Source organism: Rhinolophus hipposideros (genome assembly GCF_964194185.1).
Source record: "Rhinolophus hipposideros genome assembly, chromosome: 6".
NCBI classification, from domain to species: domain Eukaryota; kingdom Metazoa; phylum Chordata; class Mammalia; order Chiroptera; family Rhinolophidae; genus Rhinolophus; species Rhinolophus hipposideros.
This window is the reverse complement of record NC_138052.1, coordinates 70,932,982-70,946,165: the sequence shown is the minus strand read 5'-3', so window position 1 is coordinate 70,946,165 and position 13,184 is coordinate 70,932,982. Positions and strand designations below refer to the sequence as shown.

The window sequence follows — 13,184 nt, the reverse complement described above, 5'->3', positions numbered from 1 at the left end:
CAGCACTACAGCTAATGACAAATAGCAGATCTTCTCTAAGCCTTCCAGTTGCCTTTGGAATGTGTGGTCAAATCTTTTAAAAAATGTATTGGAATATGTGTGTGTCTTCTGTCCTGGAAGCCTGCAACACTTGACAAAGAAGGAGAACCTACTGAGATATGCTTAGGAGTTTTTTCATTATCCACATCTCATTCTAATAACAAATACAATAATTACTAGTATGAGTAGCAGCATTGGAATAATACTATCCCACTTATAAAAACAAATATTTTAACAAATGTTAACTCATTTGATTCTTGCAGGAACTCTGTGAGTAAGTCATAATTGTCCTCATTTTATCAAGGAAACTGAGCTGCAAAGAGTTTGCCTCTCCTTGTTCAAGCTGTTCCACCTGCCTTGATTACCTTTCCATTAGACAATGCCTATCTTTCTTTAAGGCCTATCTTAAGTGCCATCTTCTCCAGAAAGTTCTTCCTGACTTCCCTCCCTCCAAGCCAATGTGATGTTGTCCTTCTTTGTACCCATAGACACTTGATGTGACTTCTCTTAGTACAACTACTGCCTTCCTTATGCTATATTTAGGTGTTCCCTTGTGTATAGGAATACCCTGACAAGCACAAATCACAAGGAATTTAGGGACAACGGGGCTCAAAGGACAATACATAGAGAGTCTTTGCTGGAGCAGAGGGTCTGTATTGAGGAAACAGGATAGAAGTGTAAAAAGTAGGCTGGGGTCTGATTGGAATCTATGAGGAGCAGAAAGGTGTTATCAACAACTATCTCAATTGCCAATGGCTACCTCTTTCTGGCCTATACCTACTGTGCACCTTCTAGGCTATTGCACAAAATAATATTTTTGGATGGTATTCTTTTGGCAGTATCTCTCAAAAGTTTTGAAGTGCACCAGCAATTTCACTCTGTAAATTTATCCTGAAGATATACACAATAGTGCAAAGATATACCCTTGGAACATCTGTACCAAGATGTTTATTGTACCATCATTGTAGTAGCCTAAATGAGTAACAACCTGAATATGTAACAACAGTGGAGTGGCTAAATAAGTTACGGCACATCCATATTACATAGTGCTGTTCAGTTATGAAAAAGAATGAAGTAGATCATTCTACTGACACAGGAAGATGGCCATGGCCTATTGTCAAGTAGAGAAAGTAAGGCGCAGAATAATGTGTTTATGACGGTTTCATTTCGGTAAATAACTGTAATGTGTACATGTAAACATACATCAATGTTTATGTATGTGTGTATGAGTACAGATAGGTGGATACACTTAGAGAAAAAGCCCGAAAAATAAACATGGAACTGTTAACAGTGGTTATCCTCAACCAATAGGAACGAGGGGATAAAAAAAGGGATATTCACTTTTTACTTTAATCACTTCAGTGGGGTTTGAATTTTAAAAAGACTAATTATTTTTGTACAAATTTAAAAAAGAAAGAAAGAAATCTTTCCACAAGGAAGGTGGAAGGTAAGGGGAGGGAGATGAGTTCTTTTAGATAGTGCTGAATTTATCTTGAATCCTAAGCTGGAGCTAATTTGAGTGGTTCTTGGAGGGTATTTCCCTGGGTAGCTCGTTCTCCACCTTGTCTGATTCTTCAGCAACTTTGGTTGCGACCTTACCTTTTCTGGCAGAAGGCCACATTTGGCTGCCACAGCTGTGATGCAGGATTCTGTTACCAGGGTTCCTTGCGGAAAGCCAAATCCACGAAAGGCTGTATTGGATGGTAAATTTGTCTTGCATGCACGGCCTCGGAACCTGAGGTTTTGGATTTTATACGCATTTTCCAGCCTTAGTACAAGAAATTCTATAACCTAAAGTAAAAAGAGATATTCACATATATTGGACAACACCTTTTTTTCTTCTCTCTAAAAGTCAAGTACAGAGTTGAGCTGCTTGTGGAACTTGGTAAGTTCTTAAAGAAACATTCTGCATTCTCTTCATGATCAAGGACACTGGTTTGTGAATGCACATACCTGCTCTGAGTCGTCCAGTGTGCACCCTCCGTTAATGAAGCACTCAATGTCTAGAGCTTTGATTCGCCCGTTGTTCATGAATCCCACCTGTCACCAAATGATGGACGTTTTATGATATGTTTAAAATTTACATGTCAAGTTGGAACCACAGCCCACCTCCACTATTGGGGGGACGGAATAAAGACAGACTCTTCTCTCGTTTGCTTGGGAGTGTCCCACACCTGGTTAGTCCCTTATTTTACAGGGCTTGGCTGACAAAGACCTCCTCTGACCTGAATTTTGCTGAGCCTTTTCCTTTCAACATGTAATTTTCTGGCTTCATAGTCAGTATGGAATTCTAAAGTCCTTGATTATCTTCTGACATATAATTGCTACCCTCTTTTTTCCTTATTCTTGGAAGACTCCCCGTCACTTTTTACTGGTCTTCCTTCTAATTTAGTTTGTGGTAAAGCTCTGGAATTCCAAAGTGCATTGGAATGAATCATAGTGCATCCTTACAAGAAAGCCTTGGAAGCCAAGGAGTGGAATGGACCTGGGGGTGACAGTTCTCAGGATACTGAGCTGGTGAAGCGCTTTATAATTGGTTATGGATTTAGCAAATGTGAACCAGTGCTGCTGTTTTTACTGGGACTCACAGAAGGCACCTTATATTTTTCTGAAGTTGCCACATGCCTTCCACACACCTAGACCAGTTTGTCTGTATAGCCCAGACTGAAAAGAAAAATTTCCACTTTCTGTTGTAGTTCTACCAAAAATAATTGGCTCTGGTCCCTTGCCTTTCTGAAAATGGGGATAAATACAACTGATGTAACCATACAACTATATGGCTATCATCATCTACTCCAAAGAAAAGGTTGGATAATAAATCAGAGCAGTTAGGACATGTAGGAAAATCCACAAATTCAGAATTTATGGTAAATTTGAAAAATGCTAGGTTGAAGTTTACCTTTGACTTTTAATGAATAAAGGATTGCTAAGCAAAGGTAGCAGAGAGAATTCTTAAACTGTTTAATATAACTTTTTCAAGAATTTTGGAAGAACCTATTCACACATAAACATCTATTATGCTATTTTGGTTCTAATCTAATATGCTAAATGGTTCTGAATAACCAAGCAGAACTTTGTTAGCTATGTTTGAATAAGGATCTACACATACATATATATACACACATTATTATATTGGAAGTAAAATTATGTTTCTTTGAAAATAAAATTTGGATTTTTCCAAAAAGTCTGATTACTTTCCCTCTTTTTAATTATATTTTATATTACTATAATTACCAAAATATTTACACTCTATAATCTTCTTAGTAAGTCCCTTATTTTAAAATAGTCTCATAACTATAATATAGATAAAGCCTGATTTGTAATCTAGGCCAAAACCAAAGAACACAATAACCACCATAACACCAATTGCCACAGTCCCAGAGTGTGCCTCTACATTGCTCTTGGTACAAGGAGATAATAATATCTGTGAGTACTAATTTCTGTGCATTCAAAGGAAAATAAAAAGTTTAATGCCACCTAGGGTTCATTCCTCTCTAATCAAAAAAAAAATACTAATGCCAATGGAAGATATAAAATTTTGCTGTACTATGGAAAGCTGTGGCTTTAGTAACACAGGGAACATATCAATTTAATAATACAAGGCAATGACAAAAGCAGATAGAAAATCTAGCTGTATGTATGCTATAAGCAAGTCCAAAATAAATCATATATGATCGGAAAATATGACATTAGAACTATACTAACAACTCAGTCACAAATTTTAAACGTAGTATTATTGTTTGATTTTGGAATTTAGCAAAATCAAAATAATAGAAAAGACTAAAACCATTCAAATACAATAAGATATTTTAATATTTCATCTTTAATACTCACTTTATATTTTCCAAATAATGGGTGTCTTCCCCCAGTTATCAACATATCGTCTTCACGATCAAGAACAAGACGAATGGGATGACCAGTTCTAAGGAAAACAAATCTTACATTATCCACCCAACACACTCATCCATCCATCTACTCATGTAGCATCCATTCACTTGTTTATCCATCTCATTTAACTATCTACCCAACCATCTGTCTGTTTACCTTTCTACCCCTCTCACCCCCATCCATTTTCCCAGCCATTTATCCAACTATTCATTAACCATCATTGCATATATATTCATTGAATACATACAATGCTAGACATTGATCTGAATTAATGTATGAAAAAATTGCTAAATTACTATTGTCTCTGTGGTCCATAATTCAGTAGTTGGAGATCTAGCTAAAGTGGTTAATGTCACATGCCAGTTAACTTGTGTTGTTATGGCTTCAAATTTGACCCTCACCCAGATCTAGCCATTTTGCATATCCCACCACCAGTTACAAAGGAAAAAGAATGTGAACAGATTAATGCAAACTTAAGAACAAAACAAGGTCAACACTTGTCTTAGGACATCTGGGTTAGCGTCTTCATTTTCTCCCATGATTGCTACTATGTTGGCCAAGTTGGGTCCTTAGATAGCTAGGAGCTTCAGCTTTTCTATCTCTAGGGCAAATGTTCCCAGACTTTGGAGTGCAGAAGAATCATCTGGAATGCTGGTGAAAAATGCAGATTCCTGAGCCTCAACACTAAGACTCTGATTCAACAGGTTGAGGAGGGGCCCTAGAATTTACATTTTTCTCAGCGATTCTGATGCAGGTGTCTTCAGATACACATTGAAAACCACAACAGCCCAGGGTTTCCTCGTCTTCTTTAATGGTGGGGACCACCTGAAGCATCAGTTAAATGTACAGTTTCTGGGTACGTGCCCTGGTAATTTTCATTCTGTGGGCCTGGTATGTGAAAGCAGGAATAGCTATGAGCCTGGAAAATTTGTTATCAGCAGTTTGGGAACACTGCTCTGGGCACCACTTATTGTGTGGCAGGTGTGTGATATGGCAAGCTGTAGTTTAAGACACAGATTCCCACACTTGGCTGTACAATGGAACCATTGGGGAAGTTTTAAAGTATGCTGATGGTTGGGTCAGTATGGGGCAGTCTAGGCCCTGGGATGGAAATCCTCCCCAGGAGATTCTAATGTGCAGTCATGTTTGAGAAGTCTTAATGCCACAGAGCCTGGTGGGAATATGAACTGATTATCTCTTGCTGGACGCCTGGTGGGTGTGAATAGAGAAAGGTTCATTATGGAAAGAATTGGAGATAGGATCCAGATCCTGTCTTTACCTACCTATCATTGTGGAAGGAGACACATATCTAAGTGCCTTGGGACCTAGCTCTGAACTACACAAAAGTTGTGAAAGGAAGCAGGACCTTAGAACTTTGCAGGCTGAGTGGGGTTCTGAAAAAGTACCAAAGAAATAGCCATAGAAAATGAACAAGGAACAGAAAAGCCAGGATCATGCCTAGCATGAACAGTGAAGGAGCGAACCTCTGGGTTGAGGTTAGCCGGAAAGCTCTCTTTGAGGACACCATTGAGCACACATTGCAGAACCAGCGCTTCCCAGGGGCAGGGAGGCAGAGGGTAGGAAGGAAAAGTGGGGGAGCGCCTCCCCCATGGCACTCCATTGCGCAGGTTACTTGCCGCACCCCTAAATGGGTCACCTTTCCTAAAGCTCAGGGACAGAACAGCCTCAGCTCTGGAGGTGTTCAACAAATAATACCACTTTTCCTTTTTAGAGCAAATTAGCCTGTTCAAAGTCCTATCTGTATGTGACTTTTCTAATAACTCTAAGAGTGTGGGTATTATATCTACAATTATAAAGAAAAAGAGGCAGGAGGCTGAGTTGCCCAAGGACACACAGGTGGTTATGACAGCAGTCCAAGTGACTCTCAGACTGAGACGGATTTGCCCTCAGTTCTGTCCATTTTACACCCTCGCGCCTCCCCAGGCACACTTACTTGGTAGCACCTACTGCTGCAATAGCCCCGAGTACAGCAGGTCTTGCTACCTTCCCGCCGAAACCTCCACCCACTCGTTTTACATGACAGGTGATCCTGTTGATGGGGATGTTTAAAGTCGAGGACACTGTTTTCTGTAAAAGTTAGGTATTGGGAAAGTTTTACAGAGTGAAACAGCAAAGAAGACTTTTGTTTCCTGAAATACAACATCACAGCAAAATCCATCCACATCTACTTGTCAGTGAAAAGAAGACCAAGGTAATCTGAAATGTGTCTTGCGGAGCCCTATTGAATTCATAACCATGGGTCATTGTCACAGAACAGCCTTTCTAGCAGAAAAATGGTATTTTTCCAGAAGGGAAACTGTCAGCATCCTGGAGTCTGGTCAGAAGCTGGAATCCTAGCCAAATGCCTAGACCTAATGTCCCAACAAGGTGAAAAACTTGTCACGAGCAAATCCGTGACAACCTACTAAAGAAGATATATTAGCAGCTGAAGCCTGGAGCACTTCATGACTGGGTAGGTGAACATGTGCTCTAAAATGACACGTTTACTCCAAAGGTTATCTGTAATGATAATTTCAGAGAAAAATCAAGTTTCAGAACTCAAAAATCAAGTTTCAGAAGTTACAGAAACAACTTAGTGTTTTCATCCAATCACAGAGTTCGTTTAAGCATGGTGCAAATGTAGTCTCGAAATCTAAAGTGACTGTGGCTGTTCTTTTGTTTACCTGACAAGACCAGAAAAAAATAAATGGGTTCTGGAGTTTTAGCTCTTTATTGATGTCCAATACTTGGATTCTAAGTTTCTGCAGGTAAATGACTGCCCACTGTGAGGCTGTGGTGTTTGAAGGCCATGATGGACTTAGGAAGTTGCTGAGTTGGGGCATTTCTGGACCTCACCTGCACGTGGGCTGGATCCTGTGTTGACACATAAATGTCCAGTTCTTTGTCCTCTGTCTTTGGAATAACAAGCACTGTTTGTGTTTCCATGTAAAAGTGTTCCTGTCCTCCAACATGGACTTCTCCTGTTAAGTGCAAGCACAGGGAAGTTCTAGAAGGTGTGTGCTGGTTGAAAACTGCCATTTGGGGAAATTCAAAAGCAAGTTAAGACGTAGACTGGCAAGTCTGGATTTGTCCTAACCAAGGAACGGATGGGTGTGGCATTTGTCCTTTAGCAACTGAGGGCAATCTGTTTCAGAGACTACAGTTCTGGATAACAAGTTGAAAGTGTCTGGTTCTGTTCCTCACTCTGCCTTTGACTTATCAAAATTGTAGGAGTTTTTCTTCTATTTATTCAGTTGCTCCCTACCTCCAACCCCCAAAGTCTCTCTCTCCCTGTCATCTTTAGAAAGAAAAGCTAAAAGAGAAATTTGGCAAAAAGCCAAGACTTTAGAGGATGGACTTTCTGAGAGAAAATCATATGCTCGCAATACCTGTTTCAGAATAGAATCCTGCAAATATTCTATCAAATATCCTGAGTCTCTTACCTTCAACAACTTGATCGACTTTTTCAAATGCCTCCTCAATGTTTCCTTGTTCCAGTTTTTTTTCAGGGCATAGGAATGAGTTGTGTTTTATGGCATCCTGAATGACAGCAAAACAACCCCAGGAAAGTCAATTCTTTTTATTTTTTCTTCTACCGACAGTTTTTTCTTAATCAAAAGCCCGCAAACTCCTGAAAAATCTACTAGGACACATGAAAGGAGTCATGCAAGCATGGGAATACTAGAGTAGTGGACTCACCGCAGAGACGGGATGTCAGAGAGCATTTCTTCTGTATTTCAGAGGAAACCAACAATTATTAGAGAAATGTTAAGGATTGAGATCTGGAGACACTAGGATGGTCCAGGTGATAACTACTCATTTCTCATTTTCAATGTGGTTCTCCAGGGAACAGGTGATAAGTCCAAATGCAGTGTGGGTGAGGCTCTGGGCCCTTCATTTATACCCTCTACTTGAAGAAAAATACTTAGGGAGTTCACATACGAGAACCTCTAAGTCAGGGATCTGAAAGAACTGAGGCTCTGTTGAAGAACAAGACGCAAGTCCTGACATATCTCTGGGCAAGAAAGCCCGATAGAAACTGTAGGAAGTTTGTTCATTTCTTTGAATATTTGGCATATCCCACAGGCCTTTCTAGCTCTTTGTTCTATGTTTTCTTTCTGGTATTAATATGAACTGACTCACACATGAGGACGGGGAGCCACCTCATTCTGAGATTTGGTAGATCAACCTACTGACAGGCTCTCCTTGCTTTCCTTCAGACCCAAGGTGGTTTCCCATACTTGAGAAGAGCACCTGTCTTCTGAATTCTTAGTCTCCAGTAGCTTTAAAGTCATTGCCTTTCTTGCTAATGATGATAATGAGAGTAGCTAATATTTGAGTGCTTGCTTTGTGTCAAGCCCTGTACAACATACAGTGTATTTACATGCATTTTCACATAAATTCTATTATGATCTCCATTTTCCAGATGAAGAAACTGGGCTTAGTGAAGTTATAACTTTCTCAAAGTCATGCTTTCAAGCTCAGGCTTAGTTTTCAGAAGCATTTTGCCTAACAATGAATACTTGATTTCTCAAAGCAGCAGAAAATGAACAATATAGTAACCATTTTCATTTTCTGCTATACCAAGCTCTCAATAAGTCACTCTAGGACATGTGGACGTAGGTTTATTGCCATACTGCAATATGTCATAAAATAATATAATGTTATTATAATATATGCCCTATTTATTGAGCACTAACTACGCCATACACTATTCTAAGTGCTTTACTCATTTAGTCTTAGGGCAACCTGATGAGGTAGGTATTATTATATATTATTATATAAAACCCCTGCTTTACCGATGAGGAAACAATGGCACAGAGAAGTCAAGTAATTTGTCTAAGGTCACACAGTTAATAATTAGTTTGACTAGGATTCAAACCTGGAAGTTTAGTTCTAGAACCTATACTTTTAATCACTATTTTACACTGCTTCTTATATATGCGTAGTCATATAAATGAATGGATGAATGGATGGATGGATATTGGTATATATGACTATTTTGTTACCTTGTTTTGTTCATAAAAGAATTTTTTTGCTGACTCTGGACAGTCCAATTCTGTGGGAATTCTAGATCTCTAACCATTCTGAGACCCAGTATATTTCACGGGGTGTGTCCTCTGGGTGTGACATTTTCTCCTTGAGGAAATGGGATTAGAATTGAAAATTTCAAAACCCATATTAGGATCTTAGTACAACCCTAGGAAGGGGGTGAGCCAAGAAAAGTGGCCTGGACGACTTGCAAACTCGGCAAAATGGGAATTAGAATTAGAGTTGATTTGACCTTTTAAACATTTGAATATAGAGCAAGTAGTTTTAAACATTTTAAAAATGTTTAAATGGCTCAATAGGGCCTTTGAAAAACTTTTATTTTCTGTCACAAGTATACAAGTAAGCTTTCCCAAATTCAATTACTCTGAATTTGTCCTTCATTGAATTAGAACCTGCAAATCCCAGTCCACATTGGATTTTTCTATTCTAACTTCATTATTTTTGCTGAAAATAGCATTTGCATTCCATTGTCTAGATCCAGAAATGAGAGTGAAATTTGTGTGAATTCCATCATGAAAGTCCCACTGATTTTGAGCTCCACCTTGAAAACATGATTGTTCTCAATATCCAGTCTTATCATTTCCCGTAAGTAATAGAGTCCCTGATTTTTAGTGTAAACCTGGCCACCTGGAAAATCTGTTTCCTAGCTCCCCTGTAGATATGGCATGTGACTAGGTTCTAACCAATGAGATGTAGGAAGGTGTGTGCAACTTCTTGGAGTACCCTTAAAGGGAGGGCTGAGCCCTTCTTCCTCACCTCACTGTCTCTACTGTGTGGAATGTGTACTTAATGGCCAGAGCTTTAGTAGCCATTGTGGGCCAAACTGTGACCTGGAGAATGGGAACCATGCATGATAAGAAACTAGATATAAGTAATCCAGATCCCTGATGGACAGAACCCCAGATAAGCTCTGGAGTGACCATATCTAGACCTTCAGAATGTAAGAGAGAAGGAAATTTATATCATTATTTTTTTTCCTGTTTCTTGGAGCCAAAGCTAATTTCAGTTCATAAAAATAATATCTTCCAGAGAAAGCTGAATTTTTCAGAGCAAGCCAGTGACAAGAAAAAATGTTAGAGACCTGAATTAATCTTGCCTTACGATATTTACATTACAAAAGTACTTTTAATTCTACAGCTTTAAAGGAAAGACTGGGTAGCTCTGCTTACCTCGATGGTGAAGATTACAGGTTCCAGATCTTCATAGGTGATTTTTATCGTTTTAATCGCTCGCTTCGCCTGTACATCTGTCTCTGCAACCACAGCACAGATGATCTGGCCCACGCAGAGTACCTGCAGAGAGTGCATGCATGAAGCAGGTAGAAAATTCTACATGGGACTGGGCTTAGCTCACCTTAAGTGGCTGGTGTCTTACTAGTGGCTGAGCAATAATAACCACATTAGAGTCACATTCAACTGCATGTGCTTGGCTAAAATTGTTTTTCTAAATTTTAATTTAATAATTTAAATAACACAGGAAGTTTTATTGGCCATTTTACTCCAGTGAATGTGAATCCTAGAGTGGATGTGAGATTGGCTGTGACCTGAAAGTACTATGTCCTGTGTCAAGCTTGGTTTACATATGTCATCTTCATGGTGTCATTTTAAAGTTTAAAGATAAAAAAAATATTTTTTGTAAAACATGTTCTGACTCTCAATTCATGTGTTGAGCCCTAACCCCCAAGGGAACGATATTTGGAGATAGGGCCTTGAAAGAGGTGATTAAGGTTAAGTGAGGTTGTAAGGATGGAGCTCTAATCCAATCGGACTGATGTCTTTATAAGAAAAAGAAGAGGTTCACACACAGAGAACCTCACACACAGAGGCTGGCTCACACACAGAGAAAAGGCCATGTGAGGACACAGGAAGAAGATGTCTATCTGCAAGCCAGGAAGAGGGGCCTTAGGAGAAACCAAACCTGTCAATACCTTGGTCTTGGACTTTCTAACCTCCAGAACTGTGGAAAAATAAATGTCTGTTTTTATAAGCCACTCTGTGGCTTATAAGTCTGTGGCATTTTGTTATGTTAGGCTGAGCAGATAATATAGCTCCTAAGTGACAACCAACCTCTTTATCTGGAATCCAACCAAAAGAACAGTGATTCATTCCACGGCTGGAGGAGAAACACTCCATTTGGGACTCATTGAAATGTGACAATAATAGCTAATGCTCACGTGCCAAGCACTGTTGTAAATACTTCACACATGTATCCACTCATTTAAATCTCACAACAACACAGCGAGGTAGGGGCTATGATTATTTCTGTTTTAAATGTGCTGACACGCAAGGACACACAGCTAGAGAGAGGCAGGGCTGGAACATGAACTAAAGTAGCCTCGCTCCAAAAGCAATTGCTCAGTGAATGGTTGTAGAATTGAATTAAAAGATGGCAAGAACAACTTTATTAAAAATGGAATATGTGAGGTAGGTGGGAGGTTGGGGGGGGTTGGTGGGTCTAGGAAGGGAGGGAGTCCGGTGTAAATACTATAACAGGGAGTGGTTTTTTTTTTTTTTGTATTCTCATCTCTAGATCTTTCTGGGATATTCTATCTTGATACAGGTCAGTTTTGGCATTTATTCGTCAGATAAATTGACTCAAGAGCACACAGTGGGAAAACTAGGATTTGTTGTTTTTCTGGAATAAGTTTCTTTTTTACTGTGTTATTTCCTGACTCCAGAAGAGTAGGTCTGTCTGAATAAAGACATTAGGTAGAAAGAAGCTAGCAGAACTGGTACTCCTACTCCTGGTGGCAGAGAGGGATGGGAGGCAATGGGAAGCGGGCTGGGAAGGTGGCACCTGGTGAATATCTGCAGAAAGTCACCTGGGAAGGCATATTCCATACCTCATCTACAGGCAACAATTTGTCATCTTCAGCACCATTGGTGCCTGGAATGTCTTTAGCTGTTATCACATCAAGCACCCCGGGTAGTTCAAGGGCCTCAGACAAATCAATTGATCTGGAAAAAAAAAGAAATATTTAAGTAGAAATCAGCAATCTTTGAGGGCCCCAAATCTGAGGGAGGGATAGAATATGGTTAAAAATCAAAATATATAACTGGTTAAACCCTGACCAATCACAGCTGACTTGCCATAGGTAGAGTCCAGGAGGCCCCCTGCTGGGCCAGGAGGGTAACACTTAGCTGCTGGGAGGGGAGCTGAAGGAGGGACCAGAGTGGCAGTGGCAAGGGATGTCCTTAGGAAGCTTAGGACAGTGGTCATTTACCATTCAGTGAGGAAGTATTTCAGTATCACCAGCTGAATATCAGCCCTACTCAGAGTTATTCCTTTGAGCCCTGCCTGAGGCTACAGCAGGGAGTTGAGGTGCTGTGAGGTTAGAATGGAACCAAGGGGCCTATAACTATGATTTTTGTTCTTTCCTTCACGATGGTCATTTCTGGATACTCTCCCTTCCTCCTTCTGGGGCTGGTGAATTTTTCTTTATTCTTTCCACTTTAGGTTCTTTGGGTTTGCAGGAGAATAGGCATATTCATCCAAGGGAATCCTCACATGTGCTTTTAAAAGCCTTTTTGAAAACTTTTCTTTTACTTACATGATTTTTGCATGGGCTCTGGTACTGGTCACCAATGCCATGAAAAGTTCTTTATCCACCCTGGGGATGTCATCACAAAATATGGCTTCACCTGTGGCATGTTTAAGACCTGACAAGTGCATGATGGGACGTCCAACTGGATCTTGGAGGGGTTGGTGAGAATCTACACTCTGTAGAGGAATACTAGAGTTAACATGGAAAACTTTAATCTTCAGAAGTGTCCTGGCTAATTACCAACACTCCTGATTCAGGATTGAGAAATGAGACAGTCATCCTCGGGCAACAAATACTGGAGTGGGTCAGATGATGAGTGTTGCAACTTAATGATGTAACTAGACTGGGAAATAATCATTTGAGTTATGTGGCAATACCGTAGACAGTGCCAAGTTTTTGGCAAAATTGTGAAGTAGGTAAAGGGATACCCTGGCTTCTCCTTTTGGCATCTTCTTTTCCTAAGTGGTGCTCTTGTACCCCTTTCTTCTGGAATTCAGAGGGTCTCCCTGTCCTGCTTTTGTAACTTTCCAGTAATCACCTGTTTACATTAAAGTGATTATGATGATGAGGGCTACAGTGATATAATTCCCGAGAGTGGGGGACCAAAATCTATGTTGAAAGCCTGCTTATTACTTGAGTAGGATCTCTGGTGGGGGATGAA

At 39.9% G+C, this 13,184-nt stretch overlaps 1 protein-coding gene across 1 annotated transcript in view; it reads right to left on the bottom strand.

The window, feature by feature from the left end:
• LOC308498561 (aldehyde oxidase 2) overlaps positions 1 to 13,184 on the bottom strand; it is a gene marked incomplete at its 5' end in the record, with an annotated part of 71,099 nt that overhangs the window by 27,210 nt on the left and 30,705 nt on the right. Inside the window, 9 exons of the mRNA XM_081050783.1 lie at positions 1,639 to 1,830; positions 1,993 to 2,079; positions 3,874 to 3,961; positions 5,882 to 6,015; positions 6,784 to 6,908; positions 7,371 to 7,467; positions 10,149 to 10,271; positions 11,822 to 11,936; positions 12,530 to 12,699. Of these exons, the coding sequence (XP_080906909.1) occupies positions 1,639 to 1,830; positions 1,993 to 2,079; positions 3,874 to 3,961; positions 5,882 to 6,015; positions 6,784 to 6,908; positions 7,371 to 7,467; positions 10,149 to 10,271; positions 11,822 to 11,936; positions 12,530 to 12,699 (1,131 nt within the window). The remainder of the gene's footprint in view (positions 1 to 1,638; positions 1,831 to 1,992; positions 2,080 to 3,873; positions 3,962 to 5,881; positions 6,016 to 6,783; positions 6,909 to 7,370; positions 7,468 to 10,148; positions 10,272 to 11,821; positions 11,937 to 12,529; positions 12,700 to 13,184) is intronic.